The 19,728-nt window shown below is 36.9% G+C and overlaps 1 protein-coding gene across 1 annotated transcript; it reads right to left on the reverse strand.

Moving 5' to 3' along the window:
- Positions 1-882: 882 nt before the first annotated feature.
- On the reverse strand, positions 883-18,312 carry LOC127658193 (transcription factor E2F3-like). Its single transcript, XM_052147341.1, has 7 exons — positions 17,860-18,312; positions 11,089-11,191; positions 10,551-10,770; positions 7,395-7,555; positions 7,171-7,283; positions 6,701-6,842; positions 883-3,833 (listed from the first exon to the last, which is right to left on the reverse strand). Exons 1-7 carry the CDS (start codon positions 18,127-18,129, stop codon positions 3,586-3,588), a joined length of 1,257 nt encoding a protein of 418 aa, XP_052003301.1. The 5' UTR covers positions 18,130-18,312; the 3' UTR covers positions 883-3,585.
- Between the last annotated feature and the right edge of the window lie 1,416 nt (positions 18,313-19,728).

The raw sequence follows: 19,728 nt of genomic DNA on the forward strand, positions 1-19,728 counted from the left end.
AAAATTAAATCTTATAATTAAGATAAATAGTTAATATTGATCAATAAAGCATTTAGCAGATCAATTTCATGTGGGCTAAAAGTACCTTAACTTAAACTACATTAATTACAGGAACTTTTAAATACACTTGAGCTTAAACAACTTTCCCATTTAGAAGCAACTGTTAGTTCTTGGTGGCCCCTACTGGAATTCTACAACCAGCAGACCAGATACTTTTTATATTTACTCTTCAAAGCATGGTCCTGTGTGAAAGAGTGCATACTGGACATGGTGCTTTACATGTGTTTTCCATAAAGAACTAATTAATTGTATTCATGGTCATTGATTTTCTAAAAGATACAAAGAAATGTATCATCAGTCTTTTAATAGCTTTTTGTTCTGTAAATTGTAAGTGCATCTTTGTTTTTCTAGCAAAAGAGATCACCATGTTAGATAACATTTGCAATCAGTTTTGATCAGAGAAATGCATTAAATTCTGTTTTATAATATTATCAGTATATTAAGCTTTGTGTTGATACTTATTTTATTACCATTTGGTTTACAATTACACTAATTTAGTGTTCACCCTGCAATTAACTGTTTGATTAGATATTTTCAAACCCTCAATGTCTCAATAAATGACCTGAATGATTTGAGAACTGCACAGAGGCATGCACTTTATATTACAACAGGACTATTGACCTGTTTCATTTTGTAAGTACTTCCGTTTCATCAATATAGTAGTATTACTAACCTTCATACACGATTTAGAGCTATTTTATGATGACCTACAAATGGTAATATATTACCAGCGTTTCTGAATAGACAAAGGCTGATTTAGGCTGAATGAGACCTCCAAGTATCAAATAACGGCAAAAACACAACATAAATCACTGTTGCCACATGTGGTATTGCTTTAATTTTATTATGTTGAGAATTTCCAAACCATCAGAATGGACAAAGTACCCTCAAATGGCTTCCCCCAAAACACCCCTGTTCAAATATTTATGTTCAATTGATATCAAAGCAGTCAATAAACTTGAATATACAAAGCTAAATCTCATCAAATAAACATTAGAAATACCAACCTAATATTTTACACATTTTCACATGTCAGTCGCTTTCATGCTAGTATATCAAAAGAAAATACACTATGAATAGAATAGTTCATTACGCATAGCCGAGTGAAACATTTGTCTCATCCATTCCTACCATGTCAACAAACATGAGAAAAATATATGACGTTAGCAAAAAAAAAAGAAGAGAAAATATCAAACGGGACAAACATTTACAGAAACTGCGCAGACTATCAAAGATATTAACTGAGTACAGTTTTTATGTAAGTAAATTAAATAGGTAAAATTCAGGTTAAATTCACGTGTGAAATAAATACTGAAGAGCTGCACCATCACTTGTGGATATTTACAATTATACATTTTTCCCAATTTGAGTTTGTGCAATAAAGAGTAAAAATGTTACATTCATGATTATAATCAATAACTTTATATATATATAAAAAAAATAAAAAAACATTGTGCATGACATATGGATGACAACAGCAATATTGCATAATTGACACATTGATGAATCTTGGCGAAAAAACTCAACATAAGAAAATTTTACCACAGATTATCAAATATTTTAAATATATCAGGTGTTTTGTGCTATTAGCTTTTCAGCTTTGAGACCAATATAAAAGTTGATATTACAGATATTGGGTTGGGGCAAATTCTACTAGACTAATGATCAGTACTAATATTCCATCTCTTTCCTTTTTCAAGTATTTAACTTCAGTTATGCAAGTTTATTACTCAACCCATCCTATAGTGGGGAAATAATTATGATTGGTGCAAGAACTAAATGCTGCAAGCCACACGCCAGCTGCCCAAATGCAAATAAGCATGACCTCAACCAGCAATTTCTAATCATCTTTATCCCAAAATGATTGCAACCAAAAATCAAGAACAGATTTTTCAAAAAAAACAAACTCACCAAGTAATGTATCCAAATAAACACTACAGATAGTGGGTTGACAGTCCTATGTGGACTTAAATTAAAGATATGAATACAATATCAAGCAACAGCATTGTAAGTTACATACCATAAATATTAATTCAGGAGGTAGAATATAGTACCTAGTGCCTTATCAAATTACACTGACAGTAAAAAGTGTACCATGCTAAAGAAAAGGGGAAAAAAGGGCACCTGCCTTACATTTAAAAGCAGATCAAGCAGGAAAAAATAATAATAAATCCAAACAAGACTTCTGTTACAGTATAACAAAATGGTTTAAGTGTGGATAAAAAAAACTTTGCTTAGTCAGTATGAATGTGTGTCTTATGTAATATAGTAAATAAGGTTGACCAGACATTTCCACCAAGCAACCAACATCAATCTCTAAAGGAACCAATGAGACCACAGAATGAGACCACAGGGACTCTTCCCTTCGAAGATTTGAAATGTAAAATAATTAAGTCTAGGCCTTTCGCAATTATTAAATAACTGTCTGATCGTGGATTGTGGGAATTTTAAGCTACCGGTAATGTACTGTATAAACGACATGAACATCACGTTTGTGTCAACCAGCTAAGCTCAGACACGAGTCGGAGCGTCACTGAACCAAAACAGCTCCAGTCCTGAAGAGTGTGTGACGCACTCTGAGGCGCAAGCTGTCAGCAGAGGCCTGCGCCAAACTATCAAACTTTTATAGTGAACGCAGAGCACTCGGGTTCACTTTAAACAATCACGTAATGGCAAATGTTCCTGGTTCATACACACTGTGTTAATGACACGCAGTGACACAGAGGAGACACACACTATTCTGTGGAGTGATAAAATGATGAAACATAATCACAAAGGTTTTACTTCATGACAAATAAGGGCTTGTGGGTTTAATCAGAGCATTTAAATAAAGTGTGAAGGTGAAAAGAAATTAGTAAAGAAATTTTACTATTGCATAATATAAATATAATATACAGTATATATATATATTAGAATATAAAATATATATTTGATTAAAAACAATTATAAATTATATTCAAAAAGTTCAAAAAACAAGTGTGAATTTAAAATTGACCAAAACTAAAGTTGACCAAAAAGAGACATTTTAATTATTTAGAAATTGTTTGATACCATATTTTATGTAATTTATACATTTTTAAAGCCTTAAAAGGAAATCATAGTTTATCACAATTTTACTATTTTATACTGTATTTGAAGTTAAATATGTAAAAATGTCTTCTTAAATGAATTCTTATATAACAATTAATCATAACAGCCCTAAAACAGACAATCATCATAATAGCAATTATTTGTTTGACAATTAATCGTCAGCCACATTTCTTAATCGTGACAGCCCTAGTTCTGTCCCATTTACTTTGAACACGGTAAACACTAAAGAGAGAACGATGTTAATTACAGCTGGGGAGAAGACTCTGTAAGGCAGATCTATGCGTGGATGGATGAGTTCCGGGGAGAAAAAAACTCATGATTCAAGAACTCTTCCATCTTTAAGGCTGCTAACAAACCTGGATCCCTCAAGAGAGGCAGACGCTTGATCTGGACAGGCCTGAGACCTGATGGTTGAAGAATGGGGTAGGAATGGCCTCAATTGCACAAGAGGTCATCTAGATTCGGAAGCCTGTCCAGGTCATTGAAGAGGTCTGTGATGCCCTTCTCCTCCTCCAGGCTCATCAGGTAATCGTCACTGAACGGAGGGGAACCCAGGCTGATGAAGGGTCCTTCACTGCAGGGGATCTGATCTTCTGTTTGCTGAAGGAGACTGGTGAATGGGGAGGTGATGGGGGACAGGCTGGTAACAGTTACGGCTGGGCCAGAAAGACTGGAACTGGCATCTAGAAATGGAGAAAGAAAAATAAGGAGAGAGATATGAAAGGCCTGCACAAGACCTAATCAAGGAAAAAACATACACTCCTACTAGGGGTGAGTCTGAACTTAATGTGTCTTTTTTGTTTTTCAACTGACAGTAAAGAACAGATAAACATCATAAAGCAAGTTTATGCATTACTAATGTCCAAACGTTGTGGCCATCTTACAACATTTTAAAGTCATGTTCTGTAGTAACCAATTCTGTGGAGTATATAAAGACACAAATACAGTTAGAAAATCAGTAAGGATACCTTCCCCCTGGTTTGGAAGCAAGATTAAAACACAGAGGTGGCCCACATTGTGCCGCTATTATCACTGATGAGACTGGCTGAACAATTTGTTTGTTCATCTAACACTAACATTTACCAAATCGGTAAACTTTATGGATGTACATAAAATACAAATACATGGATGTATAGGGTACTTCACACCCATTAGCCTCCATAAAATAACTAATTGTAAATTAACTATTTTGGACACAAAATAGCAAATTCCTCCGAAAGGCGACTAGATTGCAGGTACGAGGGATGTGTGAGACTAGTCAACTAAATAGTTCTAGTGCTGCTAGTCGACACTGGAATTACTTGTTGGTTAATATTTACCCCCAATAAACTATTCAACATTTTTACACATTTACGTTTGGCTTTATAACTCCCAAAGGCTGCGCTTAAATTACGGTCACATTAATGTTACATTTTAAATATAAGAAATAATATATAAAAATAAAAAAAAGGATACAGTATCTGGAGCACATGTACACAAAGTTTTATTTCACCTCAGGCCGCGCACACTTCAAACCTCTTTCACCTTTTTCCCGTCTTTCACCGGACCATGCAGACAGGTTCATTTGCTCATCAAAAATGTATGCTTTTAAGTAGCCTAGAAAATGAAAGTTTGACTAAGGTTTGGCCATTTTTTATTTATTTTTTCAAATGATTTTTACCCTACTGATTAAGGCGGCCATTTTCAACATTGTGACGACTGCCTATCTGGTTAAACTATCTTTTATTTTATGTGCCAACATGTTTAAAACAAAACATAGGTTTATTGGACATTTCTCACAAGCCTATTTTTTTTTTACATCGTAACTGTTATTGTTTAACATTCTTTACCGAACAGCTGTCAGTTTAAATCATAGGCTAATGCACGTTGTGAAATAAGTGCAACTTTTCAGCACATTTTTGTCCTCTCTTGTAGATTTGACTTACCTGTTAATTGTTTTCAACAATGTCCTGACTGCTTTAATGTTAAATAATCTGTTTAGAACAGGCTATTGGGGTTGCTCTATTGGTCCTGTACAGTTCATAAAATCGTTTTAAATAATTTTGCCTGTATTCGCTAACGTTGATTCAGTGAATGTGTCATGTTCTATATTTAATGTACAATGCTCATAATACAAGGCAAGCACTTTGCAGATAAATGCCCCTTTTCAGCAGAATTTAGCAAAGGATTTGGCTGTGGAAAAAAATTACATATTTTAAGTGTCACATAAAGCCAATGTTTTTTGTTTTCTTAGGGTTTCTTCTTCTATAGACTAGTCGACTAGTAGTATCCAAAATGTATGTTTAAACGTCAGTGAAATGAGTCGCACACCACTATGATGGCACAAAATGGAAGGTGACAAACCTAAAATTAGGGATGCACCGAAATTTCGGCTGCCGAAAATTTTCGGCCGAAAATGGCACTTTCGGTTTTTGGCCGAAAGAGAAAAAAGTATATACCTCCTCGCCCCGCCCCTTAGTGCTCTGATTTCACTCTGGATCGATCTAGCCCTTATCACGGCGCTACCAAACAAAGGCTGACCATGTCAGCGGTGTGGAAATTCTTCAAAGTTTCTGATAAGGACATCACATTTGCGATCTGCAGTGTTTGTTCAGCAGAACTTTCAAGATATATATATATATACAGAGTACAGCAAGAGATTCTACAGGAAAGCGCCCCGATCCACAGCAGTACCACAACTAGCGCAGCTACACCACAACTTGAGACGTATCTAGCTGAACTACGCCAGAAGCGACAATCCCCTTGAATACGGTCGCATAAACAAAGATGGCTTTCCTTTGCTTGCACAGATTGCGCACAGGTATTTATCTGCCCAAGCACCAGCACAGAGAGTGAGAGAATGTTCTGTGCAGAATCTCATGTTCTTGATGAGCTTTCTGACAGGAGAGACTGTCAGAACGTTTAGCAACTTTTGTTCTTGAAGAGAAACCTGTCACTTGTACTTAAATAGAAAGCGGTCCAATATGATGTGAATAGCAATTACATTCCACTTGTTCTTCACTTGAGGATACAACTGTCGTTTACAGTTGAGGTTGGATTGAGTTCAATTACTGCTGTTTTGCACTGTTGTTTTGCACAATAATGTTCACTTAAAGTGTACATACGTTTACATAAACAGAATAGAGCACTGATCTATATATATAATTATATATTATAGTTATATATAGATCAGTGGAATAGAGGCCCTCTGCCATTCTGTGTTCTGCCTTTTTGTTTAAATTAAAATTACTGTTGCATATTTAAACTTTTTGAAAGATGTTAGCTAAGTTCATTACTTGACTGTTGTTTTGCATATAATAGTTTTCTAAAACTTTACATTATTTGGATAATTGTTAATAAAATCTGTAAAATTAGATTTTTACAGAACTGAAAGAAGAATAATATATAATAATGTTTTAATATATTTTTTGTCCAATATTGGTGTTACTTTCAGTACATTTCGGTTTTCGGCCAAGTGCATCCTGGATTTTCGGTTTCGGCCCAGAGTTTTTATTTCGGTGCATCCCTACCTAAAATGGAAATAAACTTTTCAAATTTAAAGGACACTCACCATTTAATACTTTCATGAAAGGTGAGGAGCTTTCCTTGACACCAAAGCTGCTGTTTTTTACAGGACTGTCAGTCGCGCTCTCATCTGGACACAGGAAGACATCTATAGGACCCTTTGTGCTGGTCAGGTGCACCTGTAGACTCTGTAAAGAATGAAGCAACATTCCACAGTGAATGACATATATATATATATATATATATCTCAAGTGATCAAGTGTGCAAATGTGGTGCATTTCTAAATAAATATTGCAAAATGTCTAGATCATCTCGCTTTGACAATATAGGTTACTTAATATAGACAAATGCATACATTCTCATCATAAGACATCAGGGTTACATGAGTGCCAATTATTATTATTTGTTTTTAAATCAGACATTGTATAACTAAAACACAGGCCTTGCAAATCTGCTATTACAAAGTCAGTAGCAAAACAGGTTGATCTAAAGCACTTGTGGTTCCTCACTGCTCACCTCTTGGGGATCTGGCACTTCCAGTTTTGTTTCTGACGGTGCTTTGACCACGATTACAGTCTGATCCCTCAGGCCACGGTCCTGGCGCAAGTCTTGATATGTCACATATGCAAATGTGAAGGCGGTTAAGGAAGACTCAAAGTTTATTCCACAGATCTTGCACTCACAGCAGCAGCCACAACTAAACAGACTGCACAAACTATGTTTCTAAGCAGTGTAAGGATATTTTTGATTATGCGATGACTCAGTCATACGCTTGACTTCCTGAGTACAACTCTGTATCAATTCATCGAGTCTGTGCTCTTCCTGGACGAGTTGAGTTAGTTCACTGCTCAGGGTCTGTCTCTCAGACAAAACACCACCTACCTCAGACAGACTGCAGCCCCTGAGGGAAAGTAGGAAAATAAATGAAAGATTCAGCCATGTACATTCACCAGGTTCGAAGTAAAATGTCCTAGATTCCACTAATAAATCCAGCAAAAAAGAAACGTCCTCTCCCTTTTAACTGCTTTTATTTTCAGCAAACTTAACATGTGTGAATATTTGCATGACCATAAAAAGATTCAACAACTGGGGGTGCAATGGCAATAGCCCTCACTCCAATTCAACAGGTCCCAGACATGCTCAATGGGTTTGAGATCTGGGGTCTTCGCTGGGCATATTCCTGTCTTGCAGGAAATCACAGAACAAGCAGTATGGCTGGTGGCATTGTCATGCTGGAGGGTCATTTCAGGATGAGAATGCAGGAAGGGTACCACATGAGGGAGGATGATGTCATCCCTGTAATACACAGCATTGAAATTGCCTGCAATGACAACAAGCTCAGTCCGATGATGCTGTGACACACTGCCCCAGACCATGACGGACCCTCCACCTCTAAATCTTGCTCCAGAGTACAGGCCTCAGTGTAACACTCGTTCCTTCGACGATAAACGTGAGTCTGACCGTGACTCGTCAGTGAAGAGCACTATTTGCCAGTCGTGTCTTGTAAGGACCTGCCTTACAACAGGTCTACAAGCCCTCAGTCCAGCCTCTCCCAACCTATTGCACACAGTCTGAGCACTGATGGAGGGATTGTGTTTTCCAGGTGTTACTCGGGTAGTTGTTGTTGCCATCCTGTACCTGTCCCACAGGTGTGATATACGGATGTACCGATCCTGTGCAGGTGTTGTTACAAGTGGTCTGCCCTGAAGCACTGTCTTAGGTGTCTCACAGTAAGGACATTACAATTTATTGCCCTGGCCACATCTGCAGTCCTCATGCCTCCATGCAGCATGCCTAAGGCACATTCATGCAGATGAGCAGGGACCCTGGGCATCTTTCTTTTGGTGTTTTTCAGAGTCAGTAGAAAGGTCTCTTTGGTGTCCTAATTTTTTCTCCTAAACTGTGACCTTAATTACCTACCGTCTGTAAGCTGTTAGTGTCTTACCGACCGTTCCACAGGTGCATGTTCATTCATTGTTTATGGTTCATTGAACAAGCATGGAAAATGTTGTTTAAACCTTTTACAATAAAGATCTGTAAAGTTATTTGGATTTTTACAAAATTATCTTTAAAATACAATGTCCTGAAAAAAGGAAGTTTCTTCTATAGCTGAGTTTAGCTTACTGTACATGTAATAAAAGCTACAAAAGGCACTGTCATGAGCATTCACACCTTAAAGACAGCTACACAAATTGAATCAACAAACCACTACACTGCTATGCGTTTAGAGTCAGTGTTTCATCCCCATTAGCGTACATCCTTCAAAAATCGCGAGTTCATGGCAAATTTGCTGCAAATTCACCATTGATCATTTTCACATGGCAAACTTGCTGGAAATTGTCCATTGTTGCCAAAAGGTTTAATGCTGGTTCACCACTACCGGTGAAGAGCTGCAAACTTCTGGCAAACATGTGCTGAATGAGTGGCAAAATTGCAGCAAGTTTGCCAGAACTTTTTTGTAAGAGCTAACTTAAAGAAACCTTTGCACAGTTCGGCTATGCTGCACACAACCACCTCAAAGACAACTTCCTGTACGCTGTGGCTGTAGAGTACTGCCAAATGCTATTGAAAAGTTAAAGCACCTCAGATTTAAATAAAAACATTTGTTTCCACAAACCATTAGGGCTGGGCCATACAGCTGCAAAAATTATTTCTCAATTGTTTTTCAACCTGCTAACAATATTCAATATATTTCTCGATAATTATGTATTTGCTCTGAAATAGTACAAAAGTTTTTTTTGTTTTTTAAATCAGAGGAACCATCACTTCATCCAAACAGCCACTGTTGACAAGTTGATTCCATATTTTAAAGGCGTTGAATAAAAATCTATTAAAAAAAAATAATGAACACATGTTTTTCACTAAATAAACACAAAGGAACATTATATTTAATCATTCATATGCACTGTTATATTTTCCTATACAAAAAATTAAAATAGCATTATTTACCTTCATATATATTTACTAAAACTAATATTACTTTTATTAAAATATTACTGTGGGACACAGTCAGGTTTATTATTATATTATAATGCTGTTTTATCATTATTGTTTTGAGGATTAGATTTGTTATATATAAATGTAATAGATTTTCTATTCTTTTGTGTGACAAATGCACAAAGACGTTTATCATTGTGTGACAAATGCACCTTGTTAAACACTCATCTGCTTTTCTGATTATTGTACAAATCTGTCTTCGTAGATTTGTACAATAACTTGTAGTGGTAACTAATGTTTGGAATTGCATGAATGATTGAACCTGCAGTACTCTTCTTTCACTTTGCTTGCAAACTGCTCTAAAAGCGCTAAAATCACGAGCCCATGAGCTGGTGCACAGAACAGTGCATCGACCGCTTATACTGAAGCGCAGACAGACCATGTTTATCTGTCTTTAATCGCAGCCTTTTTTATAATCACATACCACCATATTATTATCATGTTATTGGTGTGGTGGTGGCTTAGTGGGCTAATGCACACAACTGTTAATCAGAAGGTCAATGGTTCGATCTCCACAGCCACCACCATTGTGTCCTTGAGCAAGGCACTTAACTCCAGGTTGTTCCGGGGGGATTGTCCCACTAATAAGTGCACTGTACGACGCTTTGGATAAAAGCGTCTGCCAAATGCATAAATGTAAATTGTGAAGTTAATTCTGAAGTTCTGAAGGATTGTGAAATTAGTCTATTGATGACCTCTTTATGAAACTTAATGTCCAAATAAAAAGCAAATTAAAATCATTGCAATATTCATGATATTGCTAAATTTTACATCATTAGCAAAATCATCGCAATGAACATTCGATATATCCCCCAGCCCTACAAAGCATATAATAATATTCTGTGTGCCTCGAGAACAAATTTCAAATTTGGAAGCCAATACAGTATATCTGTACTTACATCCACTGAATGTTGTTTTTGGATTTCTTTTTAATGAGGTGGACACCCTCAAGAACATTGGTGATGTCGTAAAGACGCCTCTTCTGGACTTTGAGGATCTCAGAGGCCTGATTCAGGTCCACCACACCATCAGACGATTGGGCCAAAAGCTCCACAAACTTCTTCGTCAGGAGGCCCAAGGAGGTGTCATACCTTGTCTTCTCTGCTGGAGACTTCGGAGCTACAAATGGAGAAACGGTTAAAAGATGGCCTTGGATATGTTCCAAGTTTCATAATAAGGTTCTCATATTACACTTCTGTCTGGAATACTTGATGCTGATTGTTCAATCATGGCATTCTGCAGTAAAATATTTTGTATATATACATTGAGCCTCAAAAAAAAAAAAACCTTCAGGATGACCCAAACTAGCATCTGGGACCTAATACCTCAGGTTATTTTTATTTTGAAATAATTACTGTACATTTTCCATTTTACATCATATAAAAAGTGAACAAATGGAAGGAGAGTTAGAAAAAAGAGATTTCTTACTTTTCTTACCCTTTAAAATGCCAAGTGGAGTTCCATTTTGTGTCTTGGGGGTTTTGGCTCCTTCAGTCATGTAAAGGTGATCATTGTCATCCAGTTCCAACCGCCTTTTTGCCTGGTGATAAGGAAATCCATCAGTTAGAACAATTGTCAGAATTGGAATATGTCTGATAAAGGGCAAAAGGCTCCACTGAATAACTGTATTTTCGTAATCATTTCTGGTGCTGTAAATGGTGGTAGAATGTGTTTGAGATCAACAAAATATCAAAAGTGTTATCAAGCAGAGGTTCATGTAACTTCCTCACACAACTAGCCTAACAGAGAGTATTTGGCCATGACCACTTATAGTATCCATCTCTTATTATGGCAGTAGAAGAACTAGAACAGAATCTCAACCATGAGACTATCTTTATTCTTACACCAAAACTTGAATAAACTTCCAGATGGTCACTTGTGCTGTAAAAGTGCATCCGGTGCAAAGTCAAAGGCTGCCATTGTCCCTTCCAGCAACACCCTAAACTGTCAATCAGAAGAATTAGTCCTACAATAAAGTCAAAGAGTGCCTTCTGATCCCATTCCAGAGCATTTGAGCACGATTGATCACAGCAACAAGTGAAGACAGTGGGTCTTATTCATGCAACAAGACAGAGAAGTGCTCCATTCTCAAAACTAGTTGAAACTAATTCCTTTTAGGATTAATTATTGGGTATATTTTTATGCACAGCATAACCCAAATCAATAAACTTGTTAATTTGAAATTAAACTTGTAGGGTTACTTTAATTGAATTATTATTTTTTTTTTGCATTAGTTTATTTTCATTTGGTTCTAAATGCAATCCTAAATTTAGTATAAAAAATTTTTGGAGAACGAATAAGTGTACCAATACTTCATTTGTTTCAATTTTATCATCAGAATGTCAAACAAATAAAAATAACAATGCTCATGGTGGTGTTTTTTGGTTTTACATGTATGAACAGCAGTCATCACACATTTACTTTGAAGCATGCTCCACAAGCGAAATACAGCTCTGGAAAGAAATTAAGAGACCACTGCAAAATTATCAGTTTCGCTGTATTTACTACTTATAGGTATGTGTTTGAGTAAAATGAAAATTATTGTTTTATTCTATAAAAGTACTGACAACATTTCTACCAAATTACAAAAACAAATATTGTAATTTAGAGCATTTATTTGCAGAAAATTACAACTGGTCCTAAAAATAAAAACACAGAGTTTTCAGACCTTGAAAAACGCAAGGAAAACATGTTCATATTCATTTTTAAACAAATGTTTTAAATTAGGCAGAGTTCAAAATCAATATTTGGTGGAATAACCTTGATTTTCAATCACAGCTTTCATGCGTCTTGGCATGCTCTCTACCAGTCTTTCACATTGCTTTTGGGTGACTTTATGCCACTCCTGGCGCACAAATTATCCGTTTGATGGCTTGTGACCATCCATCTTCCCTCTTAATCCTATTCCAGAGGTTTTCAATGGGGTTCAGGTCTGTTGATCTGGTGGTCTTCCATCTACACCTTAATTGATTCTTCCAGAATACCCTTGTACATGGTTTGATTCATGCCTACTTCACAAAGACAAATCTGCCTGATTCCAGCCTTGCTGAAGCACCCCCAGATCATCACCGATCCTCCACCTGGTCATCTAATGGTTAGACGTAGACCTTGAGAGGCACACAAGCTAAAGTGTCTTGTACTCACTGTGAAATTTGATGGAGGATCGGTGATGAGCTGAGTGATCCGGATTGACAATTTACGTTGCGCATACTGTGCACGGAGCGATCCGCAACGTGGACGCACAAAGTATACTCTGGCCTTTACCCCAATTCAATATGGTCAGCCAATAATAATTGTTTATATTTTAGAGCAGTCAGGACAGATTTGGTGGGAAATTGCATAATTCTGTCAGTTGTCCATGCATGTTTAAGTTATGTCCTTAAAAGAAAATAAGGTGCAGCTATATGGAGCATGAAAATGTGTGGAGAAAGGCGTGGTAGTAGTTTGAAGCTGAAAGCTTGTAGCCACAACAAATGAGCAACATTGACCATGGATCATTCAAAAAGGCAACCAGTCAGAGAAATCACCCGTTTTCAAAATAAAAACAAACCTAGAACTGAGAAGAGTCTGCAAGAAAAAAGGGAAAGCAACAGGGAAATCGTGTTAATAATAAAACACGAAACACTAGATTGGCTTTTCAGATGTGGCGACAACTGCGAGAACTCCGAGGATTAAAAACAGACGCAGAGATGTTGTTTTTTTGCTTGAAAGGTAAGATATTTTATTGTACCGATAGTTAGCCAGGTAGCTTTCTTAGTACGGAACTTCGTTAGATAGTGTTAGCCACTCTAATGGGACATTTTATCATGGATTGTGTATTGTAGTGCTTTTCAATTTCACTTTCGAGGAAGGACAATGGAAAAAAGTAACCAGTTAAATTTATGCTGGTAACAATGACAATCTCTAAACCAGTTACTACCTTGGACTATTTGCCTGCTAGCGAAGTTATAATTGCCACCGATTGACTTTCTGATTTGACTAGCAATTGGTATTTCTAATGCCATCTGTTGTAATGCTATTTATTTTAAAACAATTGTTTTCAGTACGTCAAAACAACAGTGGAAGATATGCGATTACCTGCTAATAAGACTTATTTTATGGACATCCATATTTTTCTTCCTTTCGTTATTTATTTACTTTATTTTTTGAGGGTAGGGGCAAGTTTTGTTGTTGTAAGTGACATTCGCTCTGATAAGATGATCACCTGTAACCATGGTTACATCAGTACTCCTCAAACCATCAGATTCATCCACGCAGGAGAGCGGAGCCAAACTCACACAATTGACCCTTCACTATGCCCTGCCTTAAAAGCACTTCTGACCAATCCTGTCTTAGCAACTGTTGCCATTACTCTGACATGTGTTTGCCATTTTCCGATGACAGTTGACAATGACTGAAGTTTTGTGAGGTTGGTTTATTACATCTGTCTAAATGAGATATGTGCATATTTGCAGAGGGTATATGATATTACTTTTATTGATATTTGCCTTTTTATCATTAGACAAGACAGTTATAAGTATATATAGTTATAAGTATATATATATATATATATCTGTCGACCACTAGTGTAATTTAACAATTTATTTTATTAAAAACTTCAGATAAATATGCATTACAATGTCACTCTTCATACCAGCCCACATACAAATAAGAACCATTACTTTGGAGAATATTGTAAAAAATTGCATCCTTCATGACAGTCTCCCATTCATTCCAATGGGGAGTTCTGCAGAGCTTGGCAGAGTGAGCAACCATATCCAAGGTGGGCGGGGCTTATCAAAGGGTCAATTACCAAAACACTGTTCCTCCACAAGTAACTTGCAGTTCTCTGCTTAAACTGCAGGAGGCCCAAAAGTTACATTGGTTAGCTTAAATATCTGCAACAATGTTAAATGTAAACTACATTATAAGCAGTTAGTCTATGCAGTTTGCAACAAAAAACAACTACATTTATGATCACTGGGATAGACAGTACATTTTTTGATTCCAATAAAATTCAGTTTGCAGTGGGGGTTCAGATTTTCCACGCACATCAATGACGTCATCATAGGAATATTGAATCGCATACTGCATTATCCAGCAGCTAATGGCATATCGCTGTTTTCCTCTATATCGTGTAGCCCTAGTTTTAGGTATCAGAGCATTTTTAAAAGCACAGGTACAAGTCCATGAGCGCTGTATCAGACACCAGAATCTGTACATCCCTAATTTCAGCCTGACAACTTTAAACAGATTTCACGCCCGGACAGTGAACAAGACCAGACGTCCTCCATTTATTGTGGAAGAATCGCAAGAATTGCCCATAAGAACTTAAAAGCCATCTACCCTGAATTAAACACGAGTCATAGCCTTTTTCCGACATTGTTTGGGTTTCTTGGCCGGTGCGAATTCTCGAACTGTTCTGCATATTTCCGCCACAGAAAAGGCTGTTCAAGGGCCCAAAACCTGGTTCCACACCTGCCCCAAAAGCTTGCTGGTCTCTACGCAGGAACAGATTACATCAGGGGACGGAAGGCAGGATAATGTTTAGTCACCGTGATAACATAAACAACAGTAGCTACCATCTGCAGCAAGGAGTACTTCTTCGCTCTATAACAACAATAAAACCCAAAGTTATCAAACATCAAAAGCATTCAGGTAGCATGACAAAACAAATGCTCTATTTGCAATATGGCATTTACGAAGATAAACTAGAGATCACAAAGGAACAAAATACTATACGAGAATGAAGATACAGCAAGAAAAGCATGCCACCTTCAATCAGACAATTGACCAAATCATAAACAAATTGAAGAACAGTTAAGGGAGTCCAGGGACCATAAGACATAAGCAAAAGCGGACGGAGCAACAATGTTTTGGACTTGGACAACGATCAACCTGCTAACTAACCAGGGCACTGAATTCAGCCAGTAACACTCTTGATAAACAGTGAATCGCCGGTGTCCTCTGCAGCTGTAAGTTGTTATATTTGTCAACTTTGCTTACACTGTTGTCCTCTTATTTTGTGCATTGTTTTGTTCTGTAAGGGGATTTTTGACCAGCTACTCACAATCTTCTAAAGATCGCGGTTTTCTGTTAAGTAAAACAGTGGGATTCTCAATAAATAATATTATATGCTATGGGGTTGCTGTCCTTTTCTGCATATCGGTGCCTCCTTCGGCATATCGAGTCGCCGTTTTGTGGCCCGTTGTGCATAACGCGGCGGCTCATTTCAGCTTATCTCGGACAGTTCAGATGGCCAGTCTGCCACGGATCGCCCCCAAAGTGCGTCGGCCCACTGGGAAAATGCCCAGAATGCCAGATTACCAATCCAGCCCTGGATAGGCTCCAGGCTCGGCACGAAAACCATCGCAATTTCTGTGAAAAAATGCTAGCACAGGCCTGTCCAAATTCCACCTCCTTTATCTTAATGTCAGTGTGGTTTGAGAAGAATGAACAGCCATTTTGAGCCACAAAGCATGTGTTGCCTTAAATGAAGCACACAGGAAAAGGCCCCTTTTTGAACAGACAAATGGTTTGAATTATATTTTAGTTCACTGGCTGCATCTATTGAGTTTCAAATAATGTTTATAAGAAATCGGTGTACGATAGAGATCACAACTCCTAAAATGATTGTTTTGAAGTAGACAAACACCAAAAGCCCTGAATTAACAGCACAGAATGAACTAGAAAATTCCCTTTGCATTTGTCTACATACATGTATGAGATTGGGAGAAAGCCAACTTAAACTGCAATAAGAAACCAAACACCACTAAAAATGAGGGTATATTAAGAACAGTCTTTAATGCAAAGAGATTTCAGTTGCTTTCTCAAAAAGCCAGTTCACCCCATTCAAATATTATTGTATGTAGGCCAAACATTTCAGCCTGGGCAAACAATAACGCAACTTAAGTCAAACCAGTTTAACTTTACCAACAACTTTCATTGCCTTCATAATTGAAACTCAATGCAACAGACATTTGCTGAGTGTTTTAGCACTTTTTCAGGTCTGCATTCATTCTCACCACAAAAAGAGGAAGGACGAGAATGTTTTCATTTGCAACTCATATAAGCAAAGCTACCAAACCTCAACCAGCAGTCCACACAGCATTTCTTTTTTCCCCTCTTCACATAGGGGAACATTTACAGTATACAACTGCATTATTCAATGTACATAGTTACATTAACTTCATCTGCTTCTATTGGACTTAATGTGTATTTTTCCAAAACTCAATTTACATGAGTACAGTAAATAAACGCATGAGTAAATGTGGTGTTAGTTGCACTTTTTGTGCTCTCTAATGAAATTAAAGAGTCTAAAGTTTATACAGTCTACACAGCATCTGAATATTATTTTTTTATTCTTCACAGCAAACTTTGCACTTAGTATTAAAGCACTAGTAATGTGGTGGTTTTGTTCACATTGTGTTATACATTATGTCTGTCTTTGATGAAATACTTGATGCACAGATGTGTGAACTCGACATGTTTGGCGTAAATCAATGCAGATAGATAAATATCGTGCTGGGTGTTTTCGTTTTTCTTTTATAAAGCATTTTATACGCCTCCTTTTGAAACTAACCCCGTTAAAAATAAACTACTGTATGCATATCTACACTTCCAACTCTTCTTGACTAAGAAACTTAGCACTGCAGCAGTCATTTGATTGTTTATTCCTCACTTGCATAAAAGCATATGCTAAATGCACAAATGTAAATAATATATCCAAATGGCTGGGTGGGAAACAGGTTAAGGCGATTACGTTCAGCTACCTCAGGAAAAAACAACTCAGCAACCCTTCCCCCATCATCCACTCCAAAAACACGAATACAAGCCATCGAGACAGCATGCCATCTTGATACGACAATATAATAGTGATATGTATATGCTTTGATGTGACCACATACACTTGAGATCCAAATAAAGACAGACTCAGACCTGCTTCTGAAGTCACTGACCATCTCAATGCACGCGTGAACCCCAAATATGGTCAACTGTAAATAACTGTCTGGAATAAAGAGCGTTTTCAGTGCGTTAAATGCAATATGACAAAAGCACAGTAGCGAACAACGCATTAGAAATCGCATTTCAGCACACTGAAATAGTGATCTAGCTGGACTAGATGTGTAGTCGTTTTGCTCATTAGCAAGCTGCTTTAGCTAAGCAGCTCGACGCCTCACTATCTGCGGGTAAAGCATAATTGTTTTCTAATTGTGTATATGATATTACCGGTGGTCGTCCTAAAGTGGGTCGCTGTCCGGTTCCATGTGTTCCGTTTGGAGTCGTGTATAAACTGGCTGTTGGAAGGTCGGACAGACAGACATTTGAGATCTGTGTAACGCACGGCGGCGGGGTTATAATCTGTATATATGTGGTAGTGGACAGATTAGAGGTGAAGCGATCGGACAGTGCTGTTAAAAATACGTTTTTGTCCAGCGAAGAGCCACCAACCCCTGCGACTATGACTTTCTCCGGGGCTGATGGGATGCCTCTTCTCATCGTTGTGGACCCTGGTGTCTTTGTCCCTCCTTCTGTTTAAACTCGTTTTTCTGCTAATCCGTCGCGTTTACTGTACAAATATTGACGGCGGACATTAGGTTAAAGTCTCAGCTGTCCATCCAGCTTTGAGTGATCTTATATTAGTGGCTTATGAAGGTTAGATGCTTTGGATTTTGAGAAAGACACGCAACGCACTACCACCTAACTGAAAAATGGCACCAGGAAGCGAACAATGAATGAGGGGATGCAGTTTACGCGCGAATGGCCCTCCCGCGAAACTCAGAATTCCCGGGTAATTTTTGAATGGTATTTGCATAAAACACGGGATTGGATACGTTAACAACGGCCACGCCTTTGTTTACTTTCTCTTTGTGGCAGTTCGGCCAATGAGAACACGGCAACGTAGATCCAAAGTTGCAATTGGTCAATCGGAGAACACATGCGAATGACGCCACTATGTCACTCGTCACATGTAAAGCTGTTTCCTTTTCCACCAAACTGTCTAAAGATCCGCTTCTGGTTTTTGGCAGGGTTTGTTATTTTAATTTGTTGTATTTCGTCTTTTTATTATTCCTTTTTTGTCGTATCTGTGGAGAGTTAGGATGACTCATTATTTATTGCCATTTATTTTTCTTGCTAATGTTCAATGAAAAAGACTACATGAACACAAATAAAATCATATAAAATGTATTAAAATATAAACTATATATATATTATTATTATAATTTATTTTTTTTTTGACCATACTAAAAGATTACCATATACATTTACAAAGATTTTTACACAAAACTCTAAGATACTTAAAATAATACCTTGTTCATTTTTTACATAAACCATATAACAATTGTATATGTAAAAAAAAAAAAAAATTTGTTTTTTAAACCTAATGGTATTACCATGGTACTTTTGGTACTTTTTAGGGTCAATCTTTGAACTCAATCTAAATGTGAGGATTTTATTTTTCTGTAATTTTCCGTTTTTTTTCATGCATTAACACCTAGAATCAGTAGATGACGCTGCATCATAAAAAAGAGGCCAATGACACACGAGTGCAAAAAGCTGTTAAGACTGTGGTTAATTGTACTATATTCAATGTGTTCATTTGATTAATTCTTTTGTGTTTTAGTGTGTTTTTTTTTTTTCTTCTTTTTTATATATATATATTTTTTTTATTATTTATTTTTATGTTTTGTATGTATCTTTTTTAAAAAACTTTTGCTACTTTGATTGTATTGATGATTACTTTCAATAAAGTGAAAAAAAAAAAAAAGAAACGTGAAAAAAAAAAAAACACACGAGTGCTCATTAACAGTCATGTGCTACTTACTACCCACTGAAAACAGTTGGCAATGAATCACGGCAAATCTTAACATGTCATTAACATGGTGTTTTGTTTTTTTATTCCAAGGGCGTCTGATGGCTCTGTTTATTTGATTGATGTGGGTATAACAGTCTGCCCACACCTAAAGCGCGTCTAAATCTGATCATTTTTCCACCAAAAGCACCAAAGACTCAATGACAGCTTATTTTGTAAATTATTAATATTAAATTATTTTGATATTATTATGTATATTCCTTTGTTTAAATAAAAACGTATGA

This window comes from Xyrauchen texanus, chromosome 17 (assembly GCF_025860055.1).
Source record: "Xyrauchen texanus isolate HMW12.3.18 chromosome 17, RBS_HiC_50CHRs, whole genome shotgun sequence".
NCBI lineage: Eukaryota > Metazoa > Chordata > Actinopteri > Cypriniformes > Catostomidae > Xyrauchen > Xyrauchen texanus.